The sequence below is a fragment of the Staurois parvus genome, unplaced genomic scaffold (assembly GCF_062004578.1).
Source record: "Staurois parvus isolate SC_StPar_1 unplaced genomic scaffold, SC_StPar_1.0 ptg000086l, whole genome shotgun sequence".
NCBI lineage: Eukaryota > Metazoa > Chordata > Amphibia > Anura > Ranidae > Staurois > Staurois parvus.
Genome location: NW_028317882.1, coordinates 295,571 through 313,537, shown reverse-complemented (window position 1 = coordinate 313,537; position 17,967 = coordinate 295,571). Strand labels below are relative to the sequence as shown.

General features: G+C 43.1%; 1 protein-coding gene across 1 annotated transcript in view; it reads left to right on the top strand.

The window, feature by feature from the left end:
• Positions 1 to 15,858, top strand: part of LOC149468456 (neuronal acetylcholine receptor subunit alpha-7-like) — a 220,726-nt gene extending 204,868 nt beyond the window's left edge. The window contains exon 10 of the mRNA XM_089669961.1: positions 11,849 to 15,858. Coding sequence (XP_089526087.1) covers positions 11,849 to 12,373 — 525 coding nt within the window. The 3' untranslated portion in view covers positions 12,374 to 15,858. The remainder of the gene's footprint in view (positions 1 to 11,848) is intronic.
• The last annotated feature ends 2,109 nt before the right edge of the window (positions 15,859 to 17,967 follow it).

The following is a 17,967-nucleotide window of genomic DNA, read 5'->3' as shown; positions in this document are numbered from 1 at the left end:
TGCATAAGCGATTACTAGATTGCTGATGTCATGCAGGTCTTCTGCAGACCTGTCAGAATATCTGCTTGCCGTACTTGATGTACGGTCAAGCAGATATAGTGATAGGAAGATTTAATGAACTACCACGGTGCTCCACAAAACTACAAGCCCACAGCCGCTAAGGCTGCCAGGACTTGTAGGCACTCATTCACAGAACTCTGTGAATGAGTGATGCGGCCGTGCGGGTGCACAGTTTTCAAATCTGACAGATAATACGGGGAGAAGTCTCCTCGTACTATCTGTCAAAGGGAGGGCGGTGGCGGGCACAGCTGCGGCTATGGGAACATGCTACATGTTCCTCCCTAAAAAAGCGGGTGGAACACATAACATGCTGCAAAGGTGAATTTATCCTTTAACTTGACCATAATTCTGACTAATGGCTAATTAACCTACCTAAAAAATGTTAACATTGCTCTTTAAGAAGATATAAGGTTTATATTTGGTTCACTGTTTTATTAAACATGCCTGCTCAGGCCAATCATACCGGAGAATGCTAATAGTCAGACTGAAGATGTCTTTGGTTACGGTCCCACTAGACTTCAGATAAATGACTTCTGATTTGACTGGCCATAGACAGATAAGTGGACCATTTTGTGTCTATAGTAGCTGTAGACAGCTCGAGCTGACCTTTTTGTAAGGAAAACAATCAACTGAGTAAGATTGTTATAAAAGTTAATACATGTATGAGCGTGAAAAATTAATTAAAACATAAATGATTTCAAAACAATATATTTTCCCTCAAACTAGTGTAATAAATACATTCTTTGCTTTTGTCAGTTTTGTCCTAAATTTCCTGCACTAAAGTGGTGGACATTAAACACACCAATAAGTCTCTGATCAATCAACAGCAAAGTGGCATGCCCTCTACAAACATGGCTGCGGTAATACTGTATTGCAATACCATAGATTTTATTCCTATAGTGGCCACCAAGACATTGGCTGAAAACTCCAGAAGATTGCTTTTTTCAATCACTTGCTTGAATGCCTATATGACAAGACAATTGCAACCCCCTCAGGCTCACTTGTAGAAAGTTTATTTGCAGCTTTCTCATCAGAACAACAAACGATTGTGCTGTGAACCCTACACTCGATTCCCCTTGTGTGGGCTCCATTTCTGCTGAGTAAACTGAATAATGCACTGTGTGTAATCCTGCCAACAGGGTTAGAGTGAGGAACACACTGCAAGGTATAATTTTTCTGATGCTTTACTGAGCAAGAAAGCTAAACACCTAAGGCTTGTGGATAGCTAGGACATTCTGTTCGATGGAACATGAAGCAGGTACTGCAGTTTTTAGACTGACATCACATCTCATAAACTCCTTCATGAGGCTTAAAGAAAAAGAAAACATGAGTGAACAGCTAATGATCCCAATAAGATATAGGTTGCTTTTTGCGTGAAGAGCAAAATCTGCTATATTTCCTGCGAGCCACTGTTCAGAGTGACTTTTGTACATATATAAAAAAGGCAGGAGAGATTTTACAGTTGCCCAGAGCATTTTGAGATTGGTCATTGACAAATCAAAATGCTCTTCTTTGGCCCTAAGAAGACACAAAAGTTTTTAAATGAATATTAATAAAGAGCTTCATGATGGTCCACCTGTTTTAATTTTGGGCCCCTTCCCAAGAACAAGTGTCTAGATATGGACTTCTGACTCTTCTTTGTCTTCCCTGATTTGCAGTAACCCCAAATCAACCGATTAAAATTCCTCCTTAAAGCAGAGCTTCAGTCTCATCTGAAAAAAATAAAAGTCAGCAGCTACAAAAACTGTAGCTTCTGACTTTTTAAAAAACAGCCACTCCCCTGCCCTACAATCCAGCAGTGTGTTCACACCAGCCAGGTTCACTGGCCGTCCTCTCTCCCTGGTACGGGCATCTTAAGTGTGGGCAACAGGCTGTGGCAGCTTGCAGCTTCACAGCCGGGTACCCACTGTGCATATGCTAGTAGCGCTGCACATTTTGAATGGTCCTGTAGTCTTCTGGAACCTGCCATGTGTCCCAGAAGACGATGGGGAGGGAGGGGGAGAGGACAACTTCCGCTTCTTTATTGCCTAGGCAGTCGGAGACGAAGTGGGATTTGGTACCTGTCAAAATCAGGTACATGATCCCCCCTACACTCCCTAAAGGTGCCAACTAGGGACCAGTCCTTAAAGCAAAACTTCCCCTTTTGGGTGGAGCTCCGCTTTAAGTGATTTGACCTCAGTAAGTTAAACAGGTTTGTTTTTTAAAGTATAACTTAAGGCAAAACTTTTCCCTGACGCCAACATGGAAGCACACACATGTGATATGTCTCTGCCCCTATATCCACCCACAGGACCTGTGTATATCTATAAAAGTCTGACTGAGAGCAACCTGTCCCATTCTCCTTTTTGTCCGGAAGATCTCCACCTGCAAGACCGTGATGTTGCAATAAGTCCCTACCTGCCGACTGAGTCGGAGTCCGCCTGGGTTCATCCTCTCCCAGGCACAGTCCTACATTTTAGGTTGCTAAATGCCCCAACAAGGTGGGGAGCCCCTTCTGGTGGTCTTTTGGGGCTGAGGAGTTCTCTAACTAGACATGTCAGAACCTCATGTGCTGCACCTGAGCTGGCGTTTATTTGCTGGAGTCCATGCTACATGTGTTTCTCTGCACTCTTGAGCAGGATCATGGTGCTGGAGCTAGTGCTGCCTTTTTCTTTTCTCCCACAGGTTAGGGATATCCCTGTTTGTCTTCCTCCCTTGTCTCTGCATTAATTAGATTTTGTCTATTTTCCTTTGTGAGAGTGATTTGAGGGGTTTTCTTTTGTCAGCAGTTTTCCTTTCGATTGCTGGCCAGCGTGTGTACACAATCTGGTCCAGGATTTGTGGCTGTTTCCGGTCTCATGGCTGGTTATGGCATGCACACATACACTGTGCAGAGGGCCTCTTGTGGCAACCATCTTTGTTAAGGCATGTTCAGGCTCACGCAGGTGCAAGGTGGGTTTGCACTGGAAACATCTTCTATTTTTCCCTTACTTATGCTGTGGACGAGTGAGGGGGGGAGGGAGATGATTCAGGCACATGTCTATGATCTGTTTGCTTCTTTCAATGTCTTTCATTTTACTTTCTGCGCAGTGCTGACAGCCTTGCTCCAATATGAGCCTTTTGCCACATAATCAAGACCTCCATGTGCTCAGGTAGGGACCATCAGTGTGGTAAGTAAGAAGAAGAGTGCCTTTCAATGAGCGTGGCCTTCATCTTCTGGTACAACCCAGCCCAGTCTTGCTCTTGCTTAGGGGCCAGTTCACACTGCATTTCAGTTGCTTTTTTTCTGCATCCAAAATGCACAGAAAGTAGATTACATGGCCTCCCTCCCACTATAACCCCTCCAACTCTCCCCTCCTCTGACCTCGCAACCGCCCTGCCCCCCACCAGACTTAACATCCCGCACACTATAACTTCCCCAACACTCCGCTCCTTCAGCCTTGCCACCACTGAGGAGGTCACCAAGGTCTTCTCAGAAGCCCGCCTCACCACTTGCCCCCTTGACCCTGTCCCCACACAACTCCTCCGGGCACCCTTCCCCTGAATCCTACGCTCCCTCACCCACATCTTCAATCTCTCCCTCTCTACTGGCACATTCCCCTCCCCCCTAAAGCACGCGCACATCACCCCCATACTCAAAAAACCCTCCCTGGACCCCACTGACCTGAACAACCTTAGACCCATCTCGCTGCTGCCATTCACTTCCAAGCTCCTTGAGCGCTTAGTCTACAATCGCCTAAGCGCCCACCTCACTGACAACAACCTCCTCGATCCACTACAGTCTGGCTTCCATCCCCTACACTCCACCGAAACCGCCCTACTCAAAATCACTAATGACCTGCTAACCGCCAAAGCTAATGGCCACTACTCAGTCCTCTTACTCCTTGACCTCTCCGCGGCCTTCGACACAGTTGACCACCCCCTCCTCCTTGATAAACTACACTCCCTCGGCATCAGAGACTCCGCTCTCTCCTGGCTCTCTTCCTATCTCTCCCAACGCTCCTTCAGCGTTACCTATAATGCTACCACCTCCCCTTCTCTCCCCTTCTCTGTTGGGGTCCCCCAAGGCACTGTCCTCGGGCCCCTTCTCTTCTCCATCTACACCTCCTCCCTCGGCAAACTGATACACTCCCACGGCTTCAACTATCACCTCTACGCCGATCACACGCAAATTTACCTCTCTACCCCTCAACTCACCCCTTCAGTCTCCGCCCGTATCACCCACCTGCTGAACGACATATCAGACTGGATGTTGCTCCACTTCCTCAAAATGAACGTCTCCAAAACCGAGCTGCTAATTTTCCCCCCAGCCCACGCCCCCCACCCTCTACATCATGACCAACAATGCCACCATCAGTCCCACCCCACAAGCCAAAGTCCTAGGTGTCACTCTAGATTCAAACCTGTCCTTCCAACCCCATGTCCAATCGTTCGCAAGCTCATGCAGGCTCCACCTCCGCAACATCTCCAAAATACGTACATTCCTAACCCCAGACACTACTAAACAACTCGTTCACTCCCTTATTATCTCACATCTGGAGTACTGCAACTCCCTCCTCACCGGCCTACCTCATCACAGACTATCCCCGCTTCAGTCTATCCTGAACTCATCCACCTTACCAACTGCTCCTCTTCTGCCACCCCCCTCTGTCATTCCCTCCATTGGCTCCCGATTGCCCAACGCATCAAATTCAAACTACTAACACTGACATACAAAGCCATTCATAACGCTGCCCCAAACTACCTCACCGACCTGATACCCAAATACCACCCAACCCGTAATCTTCGCTCCTCACAAGATCTCCTACTTTCTAGCTCCCTGGTCTCCACCTCCTACGCCAGACTGCAGGACTTCTCCAGGACTTCCCCTATCCTCTGGAACTCACTACCCCAATCCATCAGACTGTCACCTACCCTCCTCACCTTTAGGCGCACCCTGAAAACCCATCTCTTCAGGGAAGCCTACCCCACCCTCACCTAACTTCCGATCTCCTCCTACCACTCCATCCCCCACAGCCACTTCCTCCTGTGCCACTATCCCCTCCCTCCTAGATTGTAAGCTCAAAAGAGCAGGGCCCTTGAACCCCTCGTGTATTGTTTGTTGCTGTATTGTCTCATGTTCTGTCCCCCACTATAATGTACAGTGCCGAGCAAACCTTTTACCTTACGGCGCTATGTAAATACTGTATAATAATAATAATAACATGTTTGTCAATGTCATTGTTCACATCAGTGCTTGCAGTTCCAGTGCGTTCCAGTTGCAGAAACAGAAGTAGAACAGGCTGCATTTTTTTCTGCACAGAACTGTACTAGAAGAAAATGCACCATAACGCACATGTCCCTATTTCAATTGAAGCAATAGAGGGGAAAAAATGAACTGAAATGCATAAAGAACACACTGGGATGCATCAAAAATGCACCGGAACATTCAAAAAACACGTAAAAAATGTACATGCAAAAAACACATCCGGAACACACCTGAATTGCCTTTCGACCCTGAGGTCGAGCTAAAAGAGCGTTGCCATGCCATGGCATGATGAGTCCAGTGGCTTTTCCAGCCCGTTGGTCTCACCCAGGAAGCACACAAAATTCCCAGTGAGTGTTGACATCTCTACTTTCCTGAGCTCTAAGTGTGACAAAGGATAGAGTGCTGTGCCTGCGGCGTGGACTTAATACCAGACTAACATGTCTGATGATATTGCCGCTGAAACCTCTCTAAGGACAAAGGATGCTGGAAGCTAGCAAGTCAAGGTCCTTCATGGACAAATAGTTAATGATCCTCTGAATTCTCCACCACTTATGCCACCAAACTCCAGGCACAACGCCAAGGATGCAGCCCTGCACAGCAGTACAGGGCACCACAGCCCTCCTTACCAAGGAGGCCCCAAGTCCATCATAGCCATTTTTATTCCTGGCTCTGGAGGCACCTTTATCCAAGCCATTCACTTTTGCCTTGCACCTGGCTTCACCAGAGGTAGAAGGTCAATCATATTTCTTGAAAAGGCTAAGCGGGGTCCAAGTGTCTCTTCGGTCCAGTCATTCATTAGGGTAGCAGGCCCAGAACGGGATGACCCAGATGACTGCCTTAACATACTTCACGGTTTCAAGGCACAGCCTTCCACTCTCCCCAATGAATGGAAGGATGACAAGGTTGTTTCAAGAGGAGTGGCAATAGTGGTATGAAGTTTTTCTTTAGTAAGCCGCTGCAAAATTATACCTTATCCAGGAGGAAAACATCACCTCTTTGTTGAAGATAATGGCACGGCCACATGCTAACGCACTTAACATGCATTGCAGTAACACACATTACAGCACTGCACTCCACTGCAAAGATATGGACAATACTAAACTAACTGTTAAATGCCCTATGAAAAGCGACTACGTGGAATCACTTTTCAGAGGAGTGACTATGTTATCTGCACATGCAAACAAGCCCTAATGCTCATGTTTGACAGGCAGCTCTGTATACCAATCAGCATCCCTACGCTAAGCACTATTTCAAGAGCTGTCAATGGTTAGTTTGGGCTTCCTCTTCATAGGAGGTCAATGCTCAGGTGAGTTCTCTCAGCTAGTTTGACCCACTTTACATTTCAAGGCTATTTCGCCAGAATGAGAAACTTCAAGAGCTGGTGGAAGAGTGTGCAAAGGCACCTTTCTGAAGAAAGAACAGGCATGGTCCATTTTGTTCCTTTTAACCCCTGAAGGAGAGGACACCCCCACCCGCCAGCTTATGTGGCTGATTCAGTGCACAGACGGTAAAGCCCATTTTTGGGATCCGTGGGTGCCTTCTATGGTAAACCTTGGTGGTTCAGACATCACCCTCTAGAATTATTCTTCATCCAGACCAGAGTAACATTTTCTGCTAAAGAGGTGGATGTCCTCTTTAAATACATCAATGACATGACTATGACTTCTGTGTCTGTATGAAGAAGACTGAAGATTCAACTGGGGATTGACCATTCCAGTTCACATACCTTCCTTCATGGCTCTCCACCTAACAGATGACCTTTGCGAAGGTCTTTATCTCTGTGTAGCCCCTATGAGGAATGGAGTGCTTTGCATCCATCATTACTTGGATGGTATTCTACTGTTGGCCCAGAGCCCAGATCACCTACTAGTTCAAAAGGGATTTTCATCCGGCCAGCTTGAGGAGTTTTGGTTGGATTGGAGGTGTCAAAACAGTGGGAGCAGACCCATCTATTCATCAATACAGAAGCCCAGTTCAATGCTCGAGTGAGCACTTTTCTGCTCCTTCTCAGAATATGCCAAGGTGTAGGGAGCCTCTTCGGAAGTGGTATCTCTGTCAGTGTTGTCAAGCTTCCCAATTCAGGGGTCTCCTGGAAACGATGATGTCTTGCATCACTATGCTACCCTGGGCACACTGGATTCTCTGCACGTTCCAAAGAATTTCCTTTTTTGCAATACAGACGTTGGCACTTGAGCTGATTCAAAGTGCTTCTCCTCAGATGTACAGGAGTCTCTGGGTATGGGTGTGACAGGGGACCACTGGATCCTGTATGGTAGGTTCATTATCTTGGACTCCTTGTTACCTTTGATGCCTGTGTCACAGGGCGGATCACCACCTGCAGTTACTATCTGTGCTGTCACCTCGCATTCAGGCTTGACTGGTTATTCAGCATGATGTCAACACAGCAGCAGTTTTATGCATTTAGAAATAAAGGAAACTTAACAGCAGAGTCCAATGGAAGTGGAACTATCATGTCCATGACCGAATGTAATCTTCAGAGGTTCATTTGGTTCCCAATGAATGGGTCTTTAATCGAAAAGATTTTGTTCATATCACTCAAATGTGTGGCCTCCCTCAGTTGCTCCTGTTTGCATCACCATCCTTTCACAAGGTGCCTCTCATGCTACCCTCACCCCCTTTGGTGGAGGAAGTGGACGCTTACTCAGCCAAGGAATAGTTGCCTAGCAAATGGATTTTCTCTACTGCCTTTGGTCATGAAGTTCCAGGAGGGGCTTTTGTCCGAGAGTCTCACTGTGATAACACGCATGTCCGATTAGCCTGCAGGGCTGGGTTATACCCTAGCCATGGAACTGGAGTCTGAACCAAGCACTTCAGCTACCAGTGTTTCCACAACACCTGGCCCAGGATGGATTGGAAATTGAGAGGGAAGGATTGAAGGATTAGGGCCACCCTCTTTCAGTGGTAAATCCTGCAGGATTTCAGGAAGGATGTGAACAAATGCCATTTACTCTGACGTCTGGAACAAGTTCACAGTATTTGCAACTGAGCAGGATTTTGATCACCCAGTTGCTATAATTTTTAGACACAGATCTAAATTTGGGGCTCAGCCTAGTTCTGTAAGAGCTAAATTTTCAGCCATTTCAGCTTCATCAGGGAATATGAGCGTGTGAGTTGCCAGGGGAGTGTTTTCAAGAGGTTGGTCCTGAGACTTTGCCCTGAGGAGGAAAAACATTTTCCCCTGTGGGATTTTATTCTGGCACTGGATTTCCTTGCCAGGTCTCTGTTTGCACCAATAGAAAGGAGTCTGCAGTAGGACATCACTCGAAGCAGCGTCCCTCGATAACTTCAGGGGTCAGAGTTTTGAACCAGTAAGCACTTCAAGCTACAGAGTCCTACGTTTTCTTTCTTCTGAACAAGTTGGGATCTATGCCCCTCAAGCACCTTTGTCCCCAGGTGGCTTCAGTTTTCATCTTACAAATTGGTGATTCCATCCTTTATGGCACAGATGGTACCTAACCTACACAAGCTGATGTACCAGGTATCTAAGATGCCTACCTTCAAGCTGCTTCCTTGTTTAAATCCTCTGAGAGGCTGTTCATGTTTTCATCAGGCAAATTCAGAGGAGAAAGCTGCAGTAAACCTTGTCATCTTGGAGTGTCAAGGTCATCCTGAAAACATAGTGGAGCTAGGCAAGAGCCTCCAGAAGTTGTAGAGGCCTATTCAGCCAGGTCCATCTCTACATTGGGAGCAGCACATGCAAAGTGTCTATGAAGACTTTTGCAAAGCAGCAGGCTAGTTACCACAGTGCACCTGCCTCAGGAGCTACAGGGAAGATCCAGGAATTTATATGTCAATGGACTTCAACAGAATGGTAGTCTATGCTTCCATGTCCATTGTAATGCAGTTTGATTATACAGTTTAGCCCTCCCTGTTTAGCTAGTTATTTATCACATGTGTGCTGCCATGTTGGCATCAGGAAAATGGAAAATTGTATCATACTTACCGTAATTTTCCTTTCCTGACGCCAATCCATGGCAGCATATGAACCCTCCCTTGTTTGATCTTGATTGTACGGAGAATGGTTGCTCTCAGTCAGACTTTTATAGATATACACAGGTCCTGTGGGTGGATATAGCGGCGGAGATATATCACATGTGTGTGCTGCCATGGATTGGTGTCAGGAAAGGAAAATTACGGTAAGTATGATACAATTTTCCGTTTTGTCAGTTTTGGATAGAGGGATTTTATCAGCTTTTAATTTTTAGATTTTATGTCAGGTTTTCATTGCTACCTGTGCCCCTGTTAGGGAGATTTACCCTCTTTATTTGTCCTGTTTACCATTTATCAGTGAAAGTGGAAGAAAAATCCCAAAGTTTGGGTTGTCCCCAGAAAAGTAACAGAGAGGAAATCTTCCAATGGTGACACCAATTCTAGCGACCTGGTGGTTCCCAAGGAATTCCATTAATTTTCAGAGATTTCCTATCACTTCCTGATTGGCTATGGGACAGGAAGTGAAAGGAAATCTCCCAAATGGGACACAGATGATGAAAAAAAAATCTGACAGGGGTTATAGGCCTCCCTTACTCTATCCAAAATGAAAAGAAAAGCTTTACCTATAGTTCTTCTTTGAGGGTTTAGGGTCAGAATTTCTATTAGGCACTGTAGACAGGTGCCTATAGGTGACAGCAGTAACTGGGTGGCATTTCATTTTACAGTTATCAACCACCCTTTTTTGACACTCATCAGTTGAAGTATAGTGATCTCATATTAACTTATTTACGTTGTCATAATATTCTAAACAGGTTATAAACCAGAAATACAAGAGTTCTTCCTTTGAACCTGAACTGCATTTAGCTAAAAGTTCATCTGATTTATTTATAAAATGTTTTTATGAGTCTGAGAGCAGTAACACCTTCACTAACATTTCATATGCCTCAGGCAGAAATATAAAAGGCTAGGTCTATAAGGAAAGCTAAAAGAGTGATTAAACTGCTATAAACAAAAAGCAAAAAATCAGCTATCCAAAGGATTATAGACCTAAACAAACAATTTGTATGCTTAGATCAGGTTATATTATAGTTGTTGGTTTTTCTGTTGGAATCTCTCTGCTAAAACTTCCAGCTCCAACTATGCATGTCCATTATTATCTTGCTGATAGAGCAAGTCGGCTCAGCTGCCATTTTGAACATGTTTAGGACATTAATTTCATGCTGAATATGAGTGCAAGAACACTAAATTGGGCTCATTCATACAAGCTGTGAGCTGCATTGTGCCCTTCATCTGCTACTATTGGGCTTGTTATGGACTGTGGTAATTAACCACATTGTTCTTCGCAGGTGAATGGTGTTGTCTATACCTGATCTCATCCATGTCTGAATGGCAACTGCATTCATTTACAGAAATTAATGGAGCCTATCAAGAGCCCATTAACAGCATGCAACTGCTCACGTATTTAAATCACACTATAAAGGAGCACAGAAAGTATTTGCAGGAGTTATTTTTTATTTGTCTCCGTTATTAGTGTAGTTAGATAGATATTAGGATGGAACAGAACTTCCAGCAATGAAAACATTCAAATGCTAAAATAATCCTTAACAGCTATGTTCAAAACTAGTGAGCTTTTACTCAAAGCAAACATGAAGGCAATTTGTAGTATAGTGCAGGCTTCTTGCTGATGTTTTGATTAAAGGCTTGCTTGTTTCTGGACCTGGCTGTTACAGGTCATTTTTACATTTTAAAGTAACTTTTTCTGGATGAGGACTGAGGCCCCGTTCACACCTATGCTATTTGCTTTTTGTCCATTTTGCAGTGCTTTTTTGCATTTTTCTACATGCGTTTTTGACGCGGTTTTGTTTTGCGTTTAGTTCAGCCCTTTTCTTTTCTTTTTGCTGGGTAGAATAAAAATGCAAAACATGGCAAAAACGTACTACCATGCATTTCAGCAGATTCTCCTTTGAACTCCATTGTAGCAAAAATGCTTCTTTTTGCTTTTAAAAAAAGTCCCTGACCCTTTCCAAAAACGCAGCAGTTCAAAAAAGCAGAGATGTGAACATGTTCCATAGGAAACCATGTTAAATGGACTGTAGTACGATTCTCCAAAAAGCACTAAAAAACCGCATTGGTGTGAATGGAGCCTGAGATCCATAATGATTGCAGAGAGTAGGAGTGTCAGATCTCCCACGTTATCAGGGTTTCTATTGAGCTGTGCTGAATATTACATATCATTTGGACTTCATAATCAAGTTTTGTTGGCTGAAGTTCCTGAATTTCATGCAAATCATGGACAATTCTAGTATGTTCACCTTAGACTAAATGTAGTAGTTGAACAACTCTACTGCAACCAATTAGTGGTTTTCCACTAATTCCAATGTGTGATTTCAATAACTTTCTAGTGTCAAATATACACTGGTATTTTGGTAAAAGTACCTCCAAAAGCTTATAGGTAAAGTCCACCAACAGTAAACATTTCTAGAATTGTATTGCATATAACTTTTAATATGAAGGTATCTGATACAGGTACATTCAAATTATTCTTTATTAACAATTTAACTGAGTGAAATATTACTAAATCATATTTTTATGTTGCTTGCGTCACTTCAGGTACGGGTTATCCTGCTCAACTGGTGTGCATGGTTTTTAAGGATGAGAAAACCTGGAGAGAACAGGAGGCCTATCCCCTGCAGATATATGTACCCCAATCACCACCATTCCAGCATTAGCAGCATTGAAATGAATATTGCACCAGCACACCAATCCACCAATGGCAACCTCTACTGTGGCTACCACTCCCTGGAAAGTCCTTGTTGTCCACCAAACAGTGACTCTGGAGTTATGTGTGGAAGAGTGACATGTCCTTCCCTGGAGGACAGTGACCTTGTTCAAAAGAAATGTTTGCGAGAAAGCATGCCAGAGATTGTTAAGATATTAGAAGAAGTCCAGTATATTGCCAGGCGTTTCAGAGACCAGGATGAGGGCGAAGAGATCTGCAGTGAATGGAAGTTTGCTGCTGCAGTTATCGACCGCTTGTGTCTTGTTGCTTTCTCACTTTTCGCTATTATCTGTACAATTACCATCTTGATGTCAGCACCGAACTTTGTAGAAGCAGTTTCCAAAGACTTCACATGAGAAAGCATCAGGATGTAGTTTGCAATTGCAAATAATTTATTTTAAAGAAGTTAAATGTTGTTGCTCTTGTTAAGTCTATAAAATGTATTTTAACTAATTAAAAAAATAACTGTGTTGGTGACAAACTCAAAAATATGTACCATCTAGATAAATTATTTAACATCAAATGTTGTCCATAATAGTGTCACTATATGCTTCTGTGTCCTATAGCAGAAACTTAAATTCCAAATATTTGAAACTGGAACATCATTATACCAAATTCTTGACCCAACAACTGCCCTGGCTTGTCCATCTGTTTCAATGTGTACCAAAATCCAAGGTATATTTAGTATCAACAGATAGATCAATAGACAGGGTCAACTCACAAAGCTATATAATTTATTTTAACTGTTGACAATAGTTTGTCAGTCAATTCATTTCTCATAAAATTGTTCACTTCACAAACAACAAACAGGTATTAATATAGATAATTTTTTTGTATGAGATAACCAATGAAAGTCTTTATTTCTTTTTAATCTTCATTTTTTTCAAGATTATATGTAAACCCAAAAGAGTGGTGAAAAACCTTTTTTTCTAAAAAAAAAAAGGCAATTGTTTGTGCTATGCGTTAGCAAACTAAATATATTCAGTTAGGGATTATATGTAATTTAATTTTTACAAAAAACTCTGTTCTTCTCAATTTCATACCAATTTACATTTAGTACCAACTAGAAGATACAAATATTTTAGGAGCAAGAGACCCCATTAAGAATTTTGACCTTTTTTGCCTACAATATACTGCAAAAATTGTAACTTAACTTACATGCTGATCTGCCCAATAACAACTTTTCTTAACTTAATGGAGAAGTTGGGCCAAAGCTCTTTTGGCACTATTTGCCCGTAGGTCACAGGACACCGAGAATGAGCAACAGTCTTTGATCGCTCAGCTCTTGGTCTTAGAGGTGGTGGAGGACAGAGCAGCATCAGATTGATGCTTCTTCCCCCTTGGTAAGTATGTAGTTAATATTTTTCAAAACTTCACTTGTAAAGTATTGTTTAAAGGAGAACGTTAGTCTCTGGGTACACTGGGCATGCTTGTGCTCCTCCCCTTGTGTTTGTTTACTTTCTTTTATTAAAGCCTGCTCTTCCCCTTGGCCACCATTCTAGCCTAGGTGACATTCTCCAGCAATCTGAAGCCTCCTGGGATATGTACATCCCATCCCATAATGCTTCATTTTCATTCACAGAAGCTGGAGGAGGGGTACCTGGCATGCGTTATCAGGGGGTCAGGCTGCTTGAACCATGAAGAGGCACCCAGCACCGGCACCCAGCACCTAATGATATGAGGACAAAAATGGAGGAGCTGAGTACACCCTGTGACAGTGGTAGAGCGGGTCACATATCAGAAGCACTGGATCCGCTGAGCAGGTGAGTATCTGACTTGAGGAGAAAGCTGTATTACAAGTAAAATAAAAAAAAAAAGAGGAGGGTGGAGAGGGACCAACGTTCCCCTTTACGCATAACTCCAGGAACAGAGATTTTTTTATGTTCTAGTGTACAACAAATGTTACAGCTACTAAAATTTCATATAAACTTGCTAATATATATATATATATGTCAAAAATCTTTGGCAATTCTGTCCTATAGAGCCTTGGTTAGGCACTTCCTGTTAGGGTGACAACTGTTTCCCAATTGTATTTCTGCATTGTCAACCTATCATATGCACCCCAGGTATAGACGACAAATAGCCATGCTGCAACATATTGAGCAGGCATGATCCACCACTATCATCATCCAAAAACTTGCCGAGAGCAACTATGTGCAACTGATGCTGGAATGAGTGTATGTAGAAAGGCACAGACAAATCACAGTTTTGCTTGAAAAACAAATAATGCACAGTAATGAAAATTATTGCATGGCAATACTGTGCCTTGTTTGACAACAGATTCACCATACTGGAGAGGGCTCTTTGCAAGCTCTAAGTTGCTACTTGGAACTCACACAGGGATGAGGAACGCGTTGGGCACCTAAGCAGCCAATTGCCAAACACAAGCATTGTCAGGCAGTAAAAGGGGAATGAGCCACATACTTTTTTCATAAGTACCAGCTTTTTCACCTTGCTCTCAGTAGTCAGACACATCAGTGAAGTAGTGAAGGGAAATATAGACTGCTGGTGGAGCCACCACTGAAGTGAACCTGTTGTTTTGCTTGGTATGGGCAAGGCACAGGTTCACTTTAACCTCCAGCAAACTGACACATTTTAGGCAGTTTCATTAATCAGTGTTTCCTACAAAGCATAATAGAGCATAACTTAAGTTGGCTAAAAAACATCACAGATACTGAAGCACTTTGCTTGAAATTCCTGTTACCATTACAAATGGCCAAAATCATTTTGCTGGCTGTTTTGATATGTATAATATATCAAGTGTTCCCATTCTAGAACAAGCAATGTTGGGGATTGGGGGGGAAATTCCAATGGCAGCATTTGCAGTGGTCAGAGTGGGGGGTTAGGGAGGTGGCAGATGCAGTGGTTAGAGTGAGGGGTGATTGTGGGTGAGAAGGGGCACAAAAGTGGTGAAGTATACAGGTGTGGACATGGGGGTCACCATGCAGGAGTAGTGCTGGGGAGATGGGAGTTTGGTGCAGTGGTAAGGGTATAGTGTTCAGGCTGAGTGGTGATAGCACACGGGGGTAGGGGTCAGGCACAATTGTGAGATCAAAGGGGTGGTGTACACAGGCACAGTGGTGAAAGCAAGAGAGGAGGACTGAGGTCAAGCATGGTAGTAGGGTGGCAAGAGCAGAGGAAATGTATAGGTACAGTGTTGAAAGTGGAAGGGAAGTGGGGTTGGACTTTTTCATGTGTGTAGACATAGTGGTGAGAATTGGGGCAGGTAGCATGAAGAATACTTTCAATGGGTGTACAAGGAGTGGTGGTGAGACAAAGTTGCACTACCTTAGATACTGTGCACTCATTGGTACATGGCCACACTCTTAATGGTGGCTGACCACCCCTTTACCTGCCATATTTAAATGAAACCCACATTTGTTTGGGTAGGCCACTGGGTGAAGTTATTCTTTAAATATTTGCCTTCTTAAGTAGCATTTTTACTTCAATTACCAAAACATTATTTACCTGAACTAACTTAATGCGTATTCGTAATGCTCATTTTGACCAGTAAATCACAATTTCCAACTGAAACTAAAGGTTAAACCAAAATGCATTTCACTTCCTGTATTCTTAACTTACAATTAGCATGAAATATGGGATTTAAACAATATCTAACTATACAGTAAGTTTACCAATGAAAGTTTAGGTTTGAATTAACCATACGTAAATCAGGAATATATCACAATTTCACTGTTACAACAATAAATGGTTCACGTTGCAATACTTGCCAATTTAATATTTTACTACAAGCTACAGATGTTTTGACATTGTTGTCAAATAAATTGAAGCTTATTGTTCCAAATATGGACCTAAATGAATAAAGATAAACTATACACATTTTTCTGTCTCCTCTTTCTGTTGCTAGAGCACCGCTATTCTCTATTTGATTCTGAGCGAGCTGTTAATATTTCTAGGCCTATGTTATCAAGGCATCTGGAGGAAAGTTACCATATATTTAATGGCTCAACTATTCAGATTTTCCATCGCATTCTTCTTTTTCACATTCAGGTAGTGAAAGGCTGAATATTATTACTTGGTTTTGGTGTCACTGTCTGAAATTATTCTCTCAACCACCTTGATAAATAAGGTCATATGAGTCTTTTGTAAGTCAAAAACTGTTCTTGAGTAATAATCAGAAGCATAAACAGTTCCTGGTGGATAATCAATGATGGTGATTAGCAGAGAGCTGCACAGTGTTCCTGCTATGACCAGTTATGCTTTCTGATATACTAAGGATAATTTATGAATGCCTGCTCTACTTTCACATTGCCTTTCCACTTCGGTCCACTAAAGAGAAGGTGACGAAAGAATAATTAGTGCAGGAGCACACAGGTGATTGTTTTGGTTGCTCAGTCAAGCAGTAATTAATCTCTATGAGTAATGATTGATCACTACACAAGTGGAACAAATGGCTCCCTATGGTGGGAGCTAGTAGCATGAAGAAACCTGTAAAGGCAATCAATTACACTCATTTCGAACATCATACAAATGAAGTCTGATTATTTTCTATAACAGACTACTACTGTACTCTGTGTGCAGCTCAACTTATAGAAAGCCATTTGTTGCACCTGGAACCCAATCAATTACCCCACCGTCCCATTGGAAAAACAGTCAATTGCCCCTGTTTCTATAGTCATCAGTGCTTGATGTAATTTTTTTTTACAGCAATATCCCTGGGATTATTGAGTAGCCCATATCTTGCCAAATGACTCTTAAAAACAGTGAAGGAGTATATTCGCATGAGATTTGGCCATTTCCCAGCATCTCGCCAGAGGGTGCTTTAGAAACAAGCCAGAGGAAAGGTATATACTGTATACTTTTTAATTTTTTTTCTTAAATTTTTTTTCACTTTGCTTACATTTTTTGTGTGAGGGGAGTGGTGCACTTTCAATAAGGGGACTTCTTGCTGCAAGGTCTGATTTAATCCCTAGTGATTTTAGAAGCATGATTCAGCCACTGAAAATCACTGCACTTACATACACTATATTGCCAAAAGTATTGGGACACCCCTCCAAATCATTGGATTCAGGTGTTCCAATCACCTCCATGGCCACAGGTGTATAAAATCAAGCACCTAGGCATGCAGACTGCTTCTACAAACATTTGTGAAAGAATGGGTCGCTCTCAGGAGCTCAGTGAATTCAAGCGTGGTAACATGATAGGTCGCCTCTTGTGCAATAAGTCCATCCATTACATTTCCTTGCTACTAAATATTCCATAACTGTTAGTGGTATTATGACAAAGTGGAAGCAACTGGGAACAACAGCAACTCAGCCACAAAGTGGTAGGCAATGTAAAATGACAGAGCGAGGTCAGCGCATGCTGAAGGGCATAGTGCGCAGAAGTCACCAACTGTCTGCAGAGTCAATAGCTAAAGACCTCCAAACTGCATGTGACCTTCAGATTAGCACAACAACAGTGCGTAGAGCTTCATGGAATGGGTTTCCATGGCCGAGCAGCTGCATCCAAGCCTTACATCACCAAGTGCAATGCAAAGCGATCCTTGCTACTAAATATTCCACGGTCAACTCTTAGTGTTATTATAACAAAGTGGAAGCAACTGAGAACAACAGCAACTTAGCCACGAAGTGATAGGCCATGTAAAATGGCAGAGTGGGGTCAGGGCATGCTGAAGTGCACAGTGCGCAGAAGTCACAAAATGTGACGCATAGTGCGCAGATGTCGCCAACCTTGTGTGGCCTGCAGATTACCACAACAACAGTGTATAGAAAGCTTCATGGAAAGGGTTTCCATGGCCGAGCAGCTGCATCCAAGCCTTACATCACCAAGTGCAATGCAAAGTGTAAGATGCAGTGGTGTAAAGCACACCGCCACTGGACTCTAGAGCAGTGGAGACGTGTTCTCTGGAATGATAAATCACGCTTCTCTGCCTTGCAATCTAATGGATGTGTCTGAGTTTGGCAGTTGCCAGGAAAACGGAACTTGC